The sequence below is a fragment of the Gorilla gorilla genome, chromosome 12 (assembly GCF_029281585.2).
Source record: "Gorilla gorilla gorilla isolate KB3781 chromosome 12, NHGRI_mGorGor1-v2.1_pri, whole genome shotgun sequence".
In the NCBI taxonomy this organism is placed as follows: domain Eukaryota; kingdom Metazoa; phylum Chordata; class Mammalia; order Primates; family Hominidae; genus Gorilla; species Gorilla gorilla.
The window spans coordinates 124,479,672-124,493,191 of NC_073236.2; the positions used below are offsets into that span (position 1 = coordinate 124,479,672).

Consider the following 13,520-nt stretch of genomic DNA (forward strand, 5'->3'; position numbering starts at 1 on the left):
CTGTGAGTTAGGTGCTGGGAGTATAAAGTACCCTCCTCTGAAATATATGTTTACAAATAATTACAGTAGCAGTGAGATAAATGCAGAAAGGGTTATCTACAGGCAAATAGTCTTAGCTATGTAGTCTTCCTCTTAAGTTGACTTTTATAGTTTTTATTCAATGTGCAATAAGTTTTCACAGCTTGATTTGATCTTGTCTTTCTAGTTCTTAAGAGTTTTTTCCTTTGAGAGCTCTGATTTTAGAATTAAGAGAGTATCAATGGTCTGTTCCTACTGATCATTCATTCATTAGTGACTATTTTTGAGCTCATGTGGATTGTTTATCTGGAAATTTATAATTGTGATATATACCTTTTAGGGTGTTTATGATTCAAGATTAAATGAAATAATGCATTTATATAAAGTTAGTTAAAATTATTGCTTATATGTTATTATTATGCATACAACAGCACTGGGAGTTGTGATGGACACAGAGGGGTATTTATCAGAGAATATTTACTTTTAGTAGGGAGACAATCTAGGAAATTAACAATAGAGAAGAACTTCAGGGAATTTGAGAAGTATACCACTTATATACTATCGAAAGATTAACTGCCACATGGTTGTCCACATAAGTAGTGAGGGTTTAGAACAAAAAGAAACCAATCTGGACTGGAATGGCTACAGTAACATCTTTGGGAAGCTGGAATTTGAGCTGGAAAAGGCGGGATTCAAATAAGTAAAATACCATAGTGGCTGAGAGCGTAGACTCTGGAACCGGACTGCCTGGGTTCAAATTCCAGCTGCAACTTAGCTATTTGACCCTGGACAAGTTGCTTACTGTTTCTGTGCCTGTGTCTCCTCTCCTGTAAAATGAGAAATATAATATTGTCTGTCTCTCAGGGCTGCTGAATTTACATATGTAATTGCTTACAACTTTATATATGTGCTTGCAGATAGTTAAGTACTATATAAGTATTATACATAGGCTGGGCAGAGTTGAATGGTTATATAAATAGTGTGTGAAATGTCCATTCAGCACAGTTTAGAGGCAAGAACATACGGGGATTCTTAAGGGTGGCTATGAAGAAATCAGTGTTCCTTTGGCTTGGGGTCTGCGTAGGCATAATCTGTGCTTTTTTGGTAAGATGAATGAAAACGAGATTTAAAAGTATTCTTTCCTCTCTAATCCTTTTATTCAAAATCCATTAGCACTACATATCACATAGGTGGGTTAGGTTTTATAATGAACACTGATACAATTCATGAATATTTTGGTACATTTCAGTAGTTTTGTAATTGATAAATTTAAATGTCATATATTTTTATCTTTGTTCTGGAAGTGATTTTTCTGGTGTCATTAATAGTCTAAAGGCTATTTGTCAGGGTCTGCTTGTCTTCATGTAATGTGAAATAAGGGTCTCTCTGTTTTTCTCTCCACTGGTTCTGTGTCAGTCTAAGTTACAGAATAGGGAGTGGAATTTATTAGATTGCTCTGATATTTCTTCCCATTTGGCAGTTGTAGATATGTACTTTTGGGTCTCCCCTGTATAAGGATTATTCTCATCAATCCTTGGTTGACTCAGATCTCAGATCTTTCTGTGTTACCACATTTAATATATATTCTCCCTCACTGAATGGAATACTGGCAACCTCGAACCTATAGGTTAGTTGATTACTATAAATGAAAGTTGTAGTTAATCAATTTTAAGTTGAGTCCCTATTTTTCATCTGTAATACTACAAATATGAACATCATATCAAAAATAAATGAACAATAAAACCTATATATTTATAAATATTTTATGTATATAACACCAAATTCAGAATGTAAAACTTATTACCTAAGTGTTTTATTTGGGAGACTTTTTGATGTGGGTCATTTTAGCTTATTCTTGATAAAGTACAAGGCCATTGAAATTATACTTGAGGATTCCTTTCTTTCCTGGTGACTTTCTTTGTAATGAGCATAGGCATCCTTCATTGTTCTGAGGACCTTCAGTGTCTCTTATTCAAAATTAGGGTAATGTGCCCAAGAGGCAAGTGGTACTGGTGAAGGTCAGTTTTCATACCAGTGACTTCTCATGTCATCTGTTTTGTTGTCTCTCTTGTCATCTGTTTTCTCTAGTCATCTGTTTTGTTTATCTCTCTTGTTTTGTTTATCTCTCTTGTTTTGTTGACATTAATCATCTTGTATAGAGCAGCCTTTCTGAGTTATATAACTGACTTTTTTGGGAAATTATTTAATTAATTTAATTTATTTTTTTGAGACAGTCTCTCTCTGTCACCGAGGCTGGAACGCAGTTACAGTCACAGCTCACTGCAGCCTTCATCTCCTGGGCTCAAGTGACCCTCCCACCTCAGCCTCCTAAGTAGCTGGGACTACAGGCCTGTGACAGCTTCCCCTGAATCCTTGCTAGTCTTTTTTTTTTTTTTTTTTCCTTTTTCTTTTTCTTGAAGAGATGAGGTCTTGCTCTGTTGCCCAGGCTGGTCTCAAACTCCTGGGCTCAAGTAATCTTCCCTTCTCTGTGCCTCCCAAAATGCTGGGATTCTAGGTGTGAGCCACCAGGCCTGGCCCTGGGAAATTCTTTAATACTTCTCATTGAAGTTTGTGGCTTTCTCTTGTACTTTAATGATTTAACAAACTAGTTCTCCTTTATAATAATCAAATTGTCCTTTGCTCATGGGTAAAAACTAATTTTAAAACTTGGTTTGAAGCATTTGGGACAGAGACAATGCCTTTTGGAAATGGTTGCTTGTTTCTACTTCATAAATCAACTCATCACATTTTCATATTACTGTTAATTGCCATTTTACTCAGGATGGTGTAAGTGGAGGTTATCGCAGTTGTTAGGTATTTGGAAATGTAATCATTGATATAATTATTAATATGATGCTATTGTTTATCATAAAGTAGATCTTGAAATGTCAACCAGAGTCATATATATCTTGTATTCACTACTTGTGAAAAACCTTCTTGCTGGTATTAATGTTTTTATAACATTCAGTGTATGCCAGGTACTGTTCTAAGGGCCTTTTATGTACTAACTAATCTGATTTTCTCCTAATCTAAATGAGCTAAATATTGTTATTATCCCTCTTTCACTAGTGAGGAAAGTGAGGCACAGGCAGTTTGAGTAACTCCATCAGGGTTCTACAGCTATGAAAGGTAGACTCACAATTCTAACCCAGAGGTTAGACTTCTCTAAGAGCATAATCTTAAGTATTATGGATTAGAATTCAAGACAATCTTTACTTTAGTCTCATTTTCATTTGAGCAGGCAGTATTGCGGCATTTACTAAATAGATGAGGCAGCTGGGTCCCAGAGATTAAACTCGTGGTGGGAGGAGGTGAATCCAAATCCTAGAGTGCTGTTGTTTTCACTCTTGTCTCTCTTTTACACATTGCTAGCCTCTGAGAATACTGGTAAGTTTCAAAATATCTTCTTAGTTTCTGCTCTGTTTTCTAAGTTATTTATAAATGAAATTGAATCCCATTGGTCCAGAAGAGAGCTCTGAATAATGCCTTCGGACAGCTTTTTTTTCGACTTGGTGTTATGAGTGATAACTAGCTTTTTAATTGGTTTCCCATTGAGTTTCAGATCAATTTGACTTGTTCAGTGATGTTAACCACAGTGTAGTTATACATGTTGGCCCCAAGTATTATTATTTTTATTCTTTATTTGCCAGAACGTTTTATTCTCTGCTAAATAATAGAAATAAATATAACTCCACATTTTAAAGCCAATGCATAAAAGGTGGCAATTACGAGTAATACACTGTCTATTTAATCTTTTGTTTCCGAGGCATAGAACATGAATAAAAGAACTTTTTGAAAGTTTATTCTTCATGAAATTTCTTTGAAATAAAACATTTATATTTAGTTTGAGAAATAATTGGTGGGAGAATTGTTGGATATAATAGAACTTGTTATATTAATTCCTTTCCTGCTGGCAGATAAATGTTACCATCAAATGAAAGCCAGCATAGTTTATTGTTTGAAATAAAACAATGAATAAGGTTCTAATATAAAGAATCCTAAAATTAAGTAAAAGCAGCCATTATTTTGTAAAGAGATAATTTGAGTTTACCATATAATCCTTTTTTTTTTTTTCTTAAGTGGAGATGATGTATTTAAATCTTAAGCCTTCCCAAGCAGGGTAAAAATAGACAAATAAGATGAAATAAAGTATATGTAAATGCAGTTTCATGTTTATAGAACTTGAGATTCAAAGTGTAAGTTTTACACCTACCCAAAGTTCCTATAGTTCTGTAGAAGGAACAGTATGATTTCTAGGTTTTTTTCAAGCTACAATTTTGCCTAACCCATTTAGTAATTGACTTAATGTCTAATATTTTAATTGTGAATCGAATCCATGAAAAGGGTTTTCTCTGAATTTTATTAAACATTCTATCATTCTGCTTACCTAACGAAAGAATAAGTAGCTAAAATTTGGGCAGTTTTTAAAAGGTAAGAACAGAACCAATCAATTAATTTGTAATGTAAAGAATGATGACATTTAGGGTAACATGTATTCTTGTCTTTTTTTTATTAACTGAGATATAATGGGATATCCAACTATCCAGTTAGTAGATGTATACCATTACTACTAGTGTAGCTTGCCCTTCCATCAGTTTAATAATATGTATTAGGAAAACATTGTTGTTCTCACTCTCAGACCTGTAGATGCTGTATAAGCATACCTCCTTGACATATCCATTTTTTTCATGAACAAACTATCCCTTTCCATTGCTATATTCCAATCTTAAATTTTTGTGATATCCATGAGATGATTTTAAAATTTTTTTGTTGTGTTGTCAATTAATTCAATCTACATATAGTTTTTTGAGTCTGCTAAATGCCAGATACTATTTTGGGTGCTGAGGATATAGCACTAGACAAAATAAACAAGAATCCTGACTTTAAGGAGTTTTTATGTTGGCTGGGGAGAAGATCCTGTTTATTTCTCAAATGTTATCATTTGAAGCAAAATAAAGAACTTACGGTGATTTGATTAGCACTTCAAATGCCTAAAGTTTGGTTTAAAATACATTGTTTTGTAGAAACATCCTGGAAGAAAAAGAGCAACAAGAAGGGTTTTTTTGTTTTTACATGAACGTGAGTGATCAAACCTAAGATTAAACCATATTCCATAGATATTAGTTTTATTAGACTAGTAATGTAGTAGTTATATATCTTAGTTTAAATGTATCTTTTAATACGCATGTAAATGGTCCTTTTTGGGTTGTCTGTATTAAATCTTGAGAAGGCTCAAATTGCCCTCTACCGGCTGGGCACAGTGGCTCACGCCTGTAATCCCAGCACTTTGGGAGGCTGAGGTGGGTGGATTACCTGAGATCAGGAGTTTGAGACCAGCCTGATTCATATGGTGAAACTCCGTCTCTCTAAAAAAAAAAAAAAAAAAAAAAAAAAAAAAAATTAGCCGGGCCTACTGGCGGGCACCTGTAGTCGCAGCTACTCAGGAAGCTGACAGGAGAATTGCTTGCACCTGAGAGACGGAGGTTGCAGTGAGCTGAGATTGTGCCACTGCACTCCAGACTGGGCGACCGAGCAAGACTCCATCTCAAAAAAGAAAAAAAAATTGCCCTCTACCTGCTGTGTACAAATCTGACTGGTGGCTCCTGATGCATGGAGGGGGAACAGTGGAAAAATGGTTGGGGACTAGACTATAGTCCCTATGTCCTTTCTACGGGCAGTTTGGTATGCTAGCTAAAAGTGTAAGCTTTGGATTCTGACTGGTTGTGTTCAAATTCTGGCTTTGTTAATTTATTAGCTTTGTTAGGATGGACAAGTTAATTTATGCTTTAGTTTTCTCATTGTAATATGAGGAAGATAATATCTACTACATTAGATTGATAGGACTAAATTGAGACATTTTATGTTAACAGCATTGTATTGGGTCTAGTCCATAGTAGGAGATCAGTCAGTGCTAAAGATTATTGTTGTCACTGATCATTGCTGATACAGCAGCAGTAGTAGTAGTAATAGTAATGCTATTATTATCATCATCATTGTCATCATCATCATATCAGTGGTGATCAGCAAATTTAGAAACAGGCTGGTTGTGCTGTACCTTGAAAATGCAGCAAATGTGAAAATCTGTTTTGGTTAAAAAAATATGTATATTATATATCTGTTTTCTTATTTCTGTTCAGTGAAGATATCATTTTACAACTTACTAGTCTCTACATACCAAATAAGTATTATTTTGCTGAGGGTTCCTAATAACTCTTGCATCTAATATATACTTTGAATAGAAAATACGAATCTCAACTTGTGATACATTTTTCTAAAATTCTTTTAGAAAACATTTTATGTAGCTTAAGGAACCATGTCTGTTTTAATTAGAAAGGTCATAATACCTTGCTAGGTTTATTTATTTTCTCCTCATTCCTCAATTCATTGCTGTAATTTGTTCTTACGTCGGAAGAGTCATCATCATCATCCTTGTATCCAGATGTTATCTTTTTTACTTTTCAGTGATCTGTGGTAAAATATTAGTTATTGACATGGAAGAAAATAAAATAGTTTTTTATTTGGTGACAAATGAAATAGTATGGTTGTAGCATCCATTCTAAATCATCATTTGTATGATTCAGAAATTTAAAATTATGGACTCACACACCTTCAAAAACCTTTCTCTGGTACATAGTTTGCTAGGATATTACATGCTAACTGGAAATCTGTGTTTTAGATACACGATATAATAAACTTCTTATTTTGTAATCTAGAGGGGAACCTTGACTTTGGATAATTTGCCCCAATAATAATAACTGCAAGGGTGATACTGTTGATTGATCAGTTGTCACTGCCCCTTCCCAGACCTCATTAGCTTCCCTCTTCTGCTTTAAAACCCTCCAGTGGTTGCTTATTACTTTTTACATGAAGACCAGTCTCTTCACCAACATAATTTTCAAACGTTTATGAAGTGTTTCTTGTGCAAAGTGTGTTGTATAACCTAATAATATAAGAAAGTGCAATCCTTTTTCTGGGGCTATGATAAATTTTAGGAAAATGCTACTATTGATACTCAGAAATATTAGAGAAAATGTTTTATTGAGCTATAAAGCAAGGCAATTGAAGTTTGTTTTAACAGTTTTTGTCTTTATTCTTAATTCAGAATGATTTAGTTGTTTTCATGGATTCATGGATGTTAAAGCTAAAAGGGACTTAAGAGAGGATGTTTGAAGCCCTTCATTTTAGAGAGTCACATGCCAGAGAGTGCCTAGCTCATGAAGAGACAGATTTGTTTCTGTTTCTCAGGTGTCCTGATTTGTGGAACATTGCTCTGCTCTATTACCATACTGTGTTTACCTTGCTTTTCCGTTTAAATTTATTCTTTTTTTTTTTTTTCGAGACGGAGTATCAGTCTGTCGCCCAGGCTGAAGTACAGTGGCACGATCTGAGCTCACTGTGAGCTCTGCCTCCTGGGTTCACACCATTCTCCTGCCTCAGCCTCCTGAGTAGCTGGGAGGCAGCCACCTCCACGCCTGGCTAATTTTTTGTATTTTTAGTAGAAACGGGGTTTCACTGTGTTAGCTAGGATGGTCTCGATCTCCTGACCTTGTGATCTGCCCGCCTCAGCCTCTCAAAGTGCTGGGATTACAGGCGTGAGCCACCGCGCCTGGCCTTAATTTATTCTTATGTTATATTCAGTCAGGCCTTATCTTTGCCTCCTGTAGATTTTCTTTCTTGATCATGGCTTACTGCAGTCTCAACCTTTTAGTAGGGCTCAAGCGATCCTCCTACATCAGATTTCTGAGTGGTTGGGACACTGGGACGACAGGCGTGCCACCACCACACCTGGATAATTTTTAAATTTTTTGTAGAAATGAGGTCCCACTATGTTGCCTAGGCTAGTCTTGAACTCCTGGGCTCAAGCAGTCCTCTCTCCTTGGCTTCCTAAAGTGTTGGAATTACAGGTGTGAGCCACAATACCAGGCCTAGATTTTCTTTCTGTTGTTTTTCAGTGATACTTTTCAACCTGCAGAATCATTCCTTTACTCTTTACTATTACCTGTCCTCTAGGTCTGTCCTATCTAATATGGTAGCCACTGGCCACATGTGGCTATTTAAATTTAACTTAATTAAAATTAAATTAAAAATCACTTTCCTCATGTCAGTAACCATATTTTAAGTGCTTATAACCAGTGAGCGTTTACATAGCTGGTGGTTACTGTATTGGATAGCAAAGATGCAAAACATTTCTGTGATCACAGGAAGTTCTGTTGAAAGCACTACTCTGCCCCAACAGCTTACAATCCAGAAGACCATTTATGTTGGTTTTAACAACATGCACTGCAGGCTCTTGATGAGTGTTTTAGAATTTGTGAATGAAAACTTATCCATACCTTCCTTTAATTACTTGCCAAATTTTTTATTTGTAATTTTTCTTTTTGAGCCATTTTATGATTCAGCAATATGGTATTTCCCATTTACATAGTATGTATATAATATGTATCCTGTACCACTTAAAATACTATAAGCATGAATCTTAGATATTAATGTTATAGAGATGCTGTTTGCATTATACTCCTTGTGTGGCTAAGTCATTGAGGTAATGTGAATTTTAAACACTTATTTTTTTTTTAATTTAAGTTTTAACGGTGACTCCCTGATGATCATTCCTTGGCATGAACATAAACACCGAGCTAAAGATTGGTGCGAGGAGTTGGCTTGCAGGTCAGTATGAGCCTGCAGGAGGCATCTTTGTTTCTTTGTGGGATGGGTGAACTGATGGCCCTGTGAAAGTGGTGTCTGACCAATGAAACCTTACTTGATGACACTCCCTAATTTAGAAAGTTTGAGTGAAGTTTTAAACTCCTTTGACTCAGTTATGTTAAAATTTTTTAATGGAAAAATTAAATGCTACAAAGGAATTATGTTAAAAAATGGTGCTTATTACAACAACTGTTTTCATTTTGTGTTATTCCCTTTCAGTCTTTCACATATAGTGATATTAATTTTTTTATAGTTGTAATTATGGTATGTATGCAATTTTGTTCTTGATCAGTTTTAATTTTTATTCTTGTCAGATTTAACTTTGGGAAGCCTCAGAATGTGTAGGCATCCAGTACTGCAGAAGGGGGGTGGGAGAGTCGGTGTGGGGCTGAAAATTCATATGAGGAATGTTGGAATGCCTCTATGCCCTACTCCTCAAAGTCGGGTAAATACTCCTTCACTGTCTCTTCTTCCTTTTTGTTTTTGTTTTTTCATGCGAGACAAGAGGTTTGTGCTTTTTTTGACTCATGCATTGAGGCAAAGGGCCTCTAAATTGAGCTAGAAAACCTTCAGATTACTGGATATGAATCTGAATCTGCATAGGAGGAGTTGAGTAATTGGTTTGAAAATCTGGGCATTTAGAAAATGTATGACCTGAATTTCCATACTCTGTTTTCCTTCCCACTCCCTGCTCCCAGATGCAGGCATATTCCCCAAGTAGAAGTTTAGAGAGTTCTTTTCTGGAGAAATGAGTAACCTCTGAAAAGAGGTTTCTAGATACTGAGATATGGCCCTCAAAAGTTAGTGCACCACAAGGTCATAATGAAGCCAACAAACGAACAGGTTCTGCCACCCCTGCAGAGCTTCCTGGACATCCGAGGTTAGACTCCAGCAGGAAGAACAAATGAACAAGAAGGGCAAAACATACGGAAAACGGAACTGAAAGAAAGTGATACCACATACACAATGAAAACTTTAAAAATTATCATTAATATTACCTGGAGATAAGAGAAGATACTGTATTTGTGAAATATCAATAGCATTGTATAAAATAGAAACAGAATTAAGAGAAATTTAGGACATTAAAAATGTGATAGTTGGTACATAAAAATTAGAAGAGTTGGAAGATAAAAGCAAGAAACTTTCCTAGAAAATAGGTTAAAAATACATAGCTAGAAAATAAGAGACCAGTTATTTAAAAAACAAGTCTAATATTCAAGTTATAGATGAAAGAGATGTCATGGGTAATAGAGGGGAGGAAATTATAAGAAATAATTCAAGCCTATTGCTTTGAATGGAAGATTATGCATCCTCAGAAATGCCTATTACATCACAGCATACCACCATGACCTTCCAGAATATTAGGGATACAGTCTTGTGAAGAGAAAGGCATGTTATGTAAAAGGAGTTGGGAATCAGAATGACCTCAGGCCCCTTAGGAAAAACACTAGAAACTAGAAAACAATGGAGCAATCCTTTGAAACTTTTGGAGGATAATATTTTTTGCTATAGATTTCTGTATCAGCTAAAATCACTAGTCAGATATGAAGTTAAACACCTAAAGGTTTATAAAATATACTGTTGCTGTTGTAATGTCTGTGGTAATTGATAGTGTAGAGTTGAAGAGGAGACTGGGGAGAGTGGAAAGCAAGAAGAGAGCTGGGCTAACAAGCCTGTGTCCTTTCTGGTATTCATGCTTGGGGAGAGGAGGGAGGATGCTGTAGCAAAGGTGACTGAGAAGGGGCAGCCAGAGGGAGGAATGCTTCACAGCGTGACAGCAGACTGACGAGGGGCAAAGGGCATTTCCAGAAGGAGGAGCGGTCAGTTCTATCAAAGGGTGCTAAGGAGGAAATAAATACGCAGAACTGAAGGAGGTATCAGAGGAACTCAGCGTTACTGTTGGCCCCTTTTTCTTGCAAAAATAGAGCAGATGTAAGAGATGCCAGGAGGAGTGAGTGATGTGCTTCGTGTGGGCAGAGCTGGGGGGAAATCCCTGGAAGAATGTTAACAACACTGTGAGACTAGTAAGTGAAGGACCATTCCATATATAGGGAAGTTTTCTTGTAGTGGCAGGTATAAGCAAAGTAGGTTGTCTAAGGCATGTGGGTAAAATGCCCCAATGTTTACAGGCTGTTTCTGCTAATAATTTTAACAAAAATAACAGTAAATAAAATTAAGCACTTCCTTTGTGCCAGGCAGTGCTCTGTTATTTTGGATTTTCACAACATTCTTGTATAGTGTTTTCCCCGTTTAAATAAAAGGAATAAAAGGAATAAATAGGGATAAAGGAGATCTTAGACTAGTTTTAGTTAAGGAATTTGCAGGTTTCACAGCTTTCAGTGATGGAATTGTATGTCTGATTCTATTCTGACTCCAAAGCTCATTGCCTTACAACAAGAACCATTGTAGCACCAGTCATGTACTGCCAGCTTGCTTTAGATGAATGACTGTCCCTAATGGAACATAGCATTTTTACATATGCCCATCTGATACTTGTTATTTTGTATTTTTTTTTTTGTCCTTAACCATGGAAGGCAATTGGCCATGATCATTCTCGTTAAAAACTCCTCATAATCAGCAATCCCCACGAGGTTAGCCCTGTGTATGTTCCTCCAAGATGTGGTTTCTTTTTTTTCACATTTGATAGGGAATGGTATAGAGTAGTCCTGTGCTGTGCAAATGTCAGTACAGTACTAAATTGCTGGCACCTAGTAGAGGTATATTATCAACATAAATAAGGTGTATTTCCTCTTATTTTTATGAACATCGAAAACAAGATTTCTTAATTCAAATTCAAGTTGGAATCACTGGGGATATTTTCCTAAACTAGGCCTGGCTGGCCAGCACAGGAGTTTTTGATTGAGTGGGCCTGTGGTAAGCACCGAGCTGTGTATATTTTGTAAAAGCTTCCCTCAGTGATTTTTGATTTTGTTAGTACTTATTTGATTGATTTGTGGCATAGCCGTTTTGATGTATTATGCCTTCCGATTTTTTAAATCGGGAAAATGGGGGGAAAATAAATTACGCATCCAAAAAAGTCTCATTTATCTTGTAAGGGTGTGTGTGCATGTGATAAGATACACAAACCACATACATGTATGCTCCCTGTCTCTTACTTTCTCCCCATCTCTGTCCCTGTCTTTCTCTCACAAAATTATATGTTTTTCCAACATTCTAGTCAGTTGTTAATTGGTCCTTTTGTGCTTCACAGAATGGTTGTTGAGCCGAATCTCCAAGATGAAAGTGAATTCTTGTATGCTGCACAGCCTGAGTTACTAAGGTTCAGGATGACTCAGCTTACGGTGGAGAAGGTTATGGACTGGTATCAGACCAGAGCAGAGGAAATAGAGCATTATGCTCGGCAGGTGAGGGGAAATGGCAGCTGCTGCTCAGTAATGTTAGTGGAACTGCCTTGGATCCTTAGGATTCAGTACACGGAGTCGGGGCTGACAGCAGTGCAGGAATCATGTATATAATTGCAAGAGATGAATTGAATATTTATTTCTTTGTTATCCTGTGCATTAGAACGTTTTGTGGCTTTTGTTTTGGATTCTTACAGAGCAGGTGCATAAAAGTAACGTTAAAACCTAAGTTGCAAAATGTGGTACATACTGTCCCTTGTTTTCTATATATTTTTCGTAGGCTTAACACCATATAATTTAAAAGATCGTGTCTACATACAAATTCTTGGTTAAGCCACTATTTTATTGCAGTAATGCAGTTGATTGTAACTTTGCCTTTCAGGAACCCTGTTTGAAGTTGTTTCTAATGTTTTCCTGAAGTTCATGCCTAATTTCTCTCAGTTCTTAGACACTTTTACAGAGATGCCAAACAGCTGCATTAGAGAAGGATCTGGAAGAGAGAGATGACGATTATACTGAACCTTAGAGTATCTGAATACTAATCTTGACTCTTCAGCTAATAGACTTTGTGACTCAGACCTATTGCCTGCCTTTTCTGTACCTTGGTTTTCCCGTGGGGTTGGTTCTAGCTAGCAGATGATGATTTCTTTCTTCCACGTTCAGTCTTCACTTTTTACTGCCTGTCCTACCATCAGCCTTTGATTTGACAGGAAAGGTGAATCCAGGTGGTCTGGTGAGCAGCAGTACTATGGGAGGTAATATATCCCCTTTGTTTAAATTTCTACTTAGTTGAGCTTCAAGTCAGTGACAAGTTTTTTAAAAATTTTAAAAATAAATAAAATGAATTTATACTTAGTTTATCTAGCATGGCCCATGTGTTTCCACGTGATAGATTTCTTGAATTTCTGCTTAACCTAATTCCTATTTTATAATATTCATAGCATTGAAGATGAATTATTTGCCGAGCTGTTGGGAATATTCTAGACTAAACTCTTTGGGTGATGGCCAAGAACATTTGTGATTGACATCCTAGTCTATGAAGATGCACTTTTGAAAATGTGTAGAATCTGAAGAGATAACACGATGAAGTCAATCTTTGGAAATAAGCTAGTTCAATTACTTTAATTCCGTATTTTATAAATAGATAAAGTTCACAGAAAGAGTGAACGTCTTGCACAGGGACACACAGTGGCAGAGCCAGACAAAATCTGGGTCCCTGTATAATCTTTTTAAATAGAATCTGTATTTAAAAAAACTGTAAAAAAATAAACGATCAACTCCACGTAGGTTGTTGTAACATGCACCTAGACATTTTTTAAGACTCCAGTGGCGCCGTATGAGTTATAGGAGTTTTGCAAATATATGTGTTTTGCTGTTATCTCTGGCTAACAAGAAAAATGATTTTGTTAGATGGACAAGTTTTGTTTGAGCCTTTTG

At 36.2% G+C, this 13,520-nt stretch overlaps 1 protein-coding gene across 3 annotated transcripts in view; it reads left to right on the forward strand.

Annotated features, from left to right (window-relative positions):
• Window positions 1-13,520, forward strand: part of NBAS (NBAS subunit of NRZ tethering complex) — a 394,628-nt gene that overhangs the window by 126,174 nt on the left and 254,934 nt on the right. For all 3 annotated transcript variants that reach the window (XM_004028860.5, XM_063696052.1, XM_063696053.1), the window contains exons 22-23: window positions 8,599-8,682; window positions 11,933-12,086. In XM_004028860.5, coding sequence (XP_004028909.2) covers window positions 8,599-8,682; window positions 11,933-12,086 — 238 coding nt within the window. The remainder of the gene's footprint in view (window positions 1-8,598; window positions 8,683-11,932; window positions 12,087-13,520) is intronic.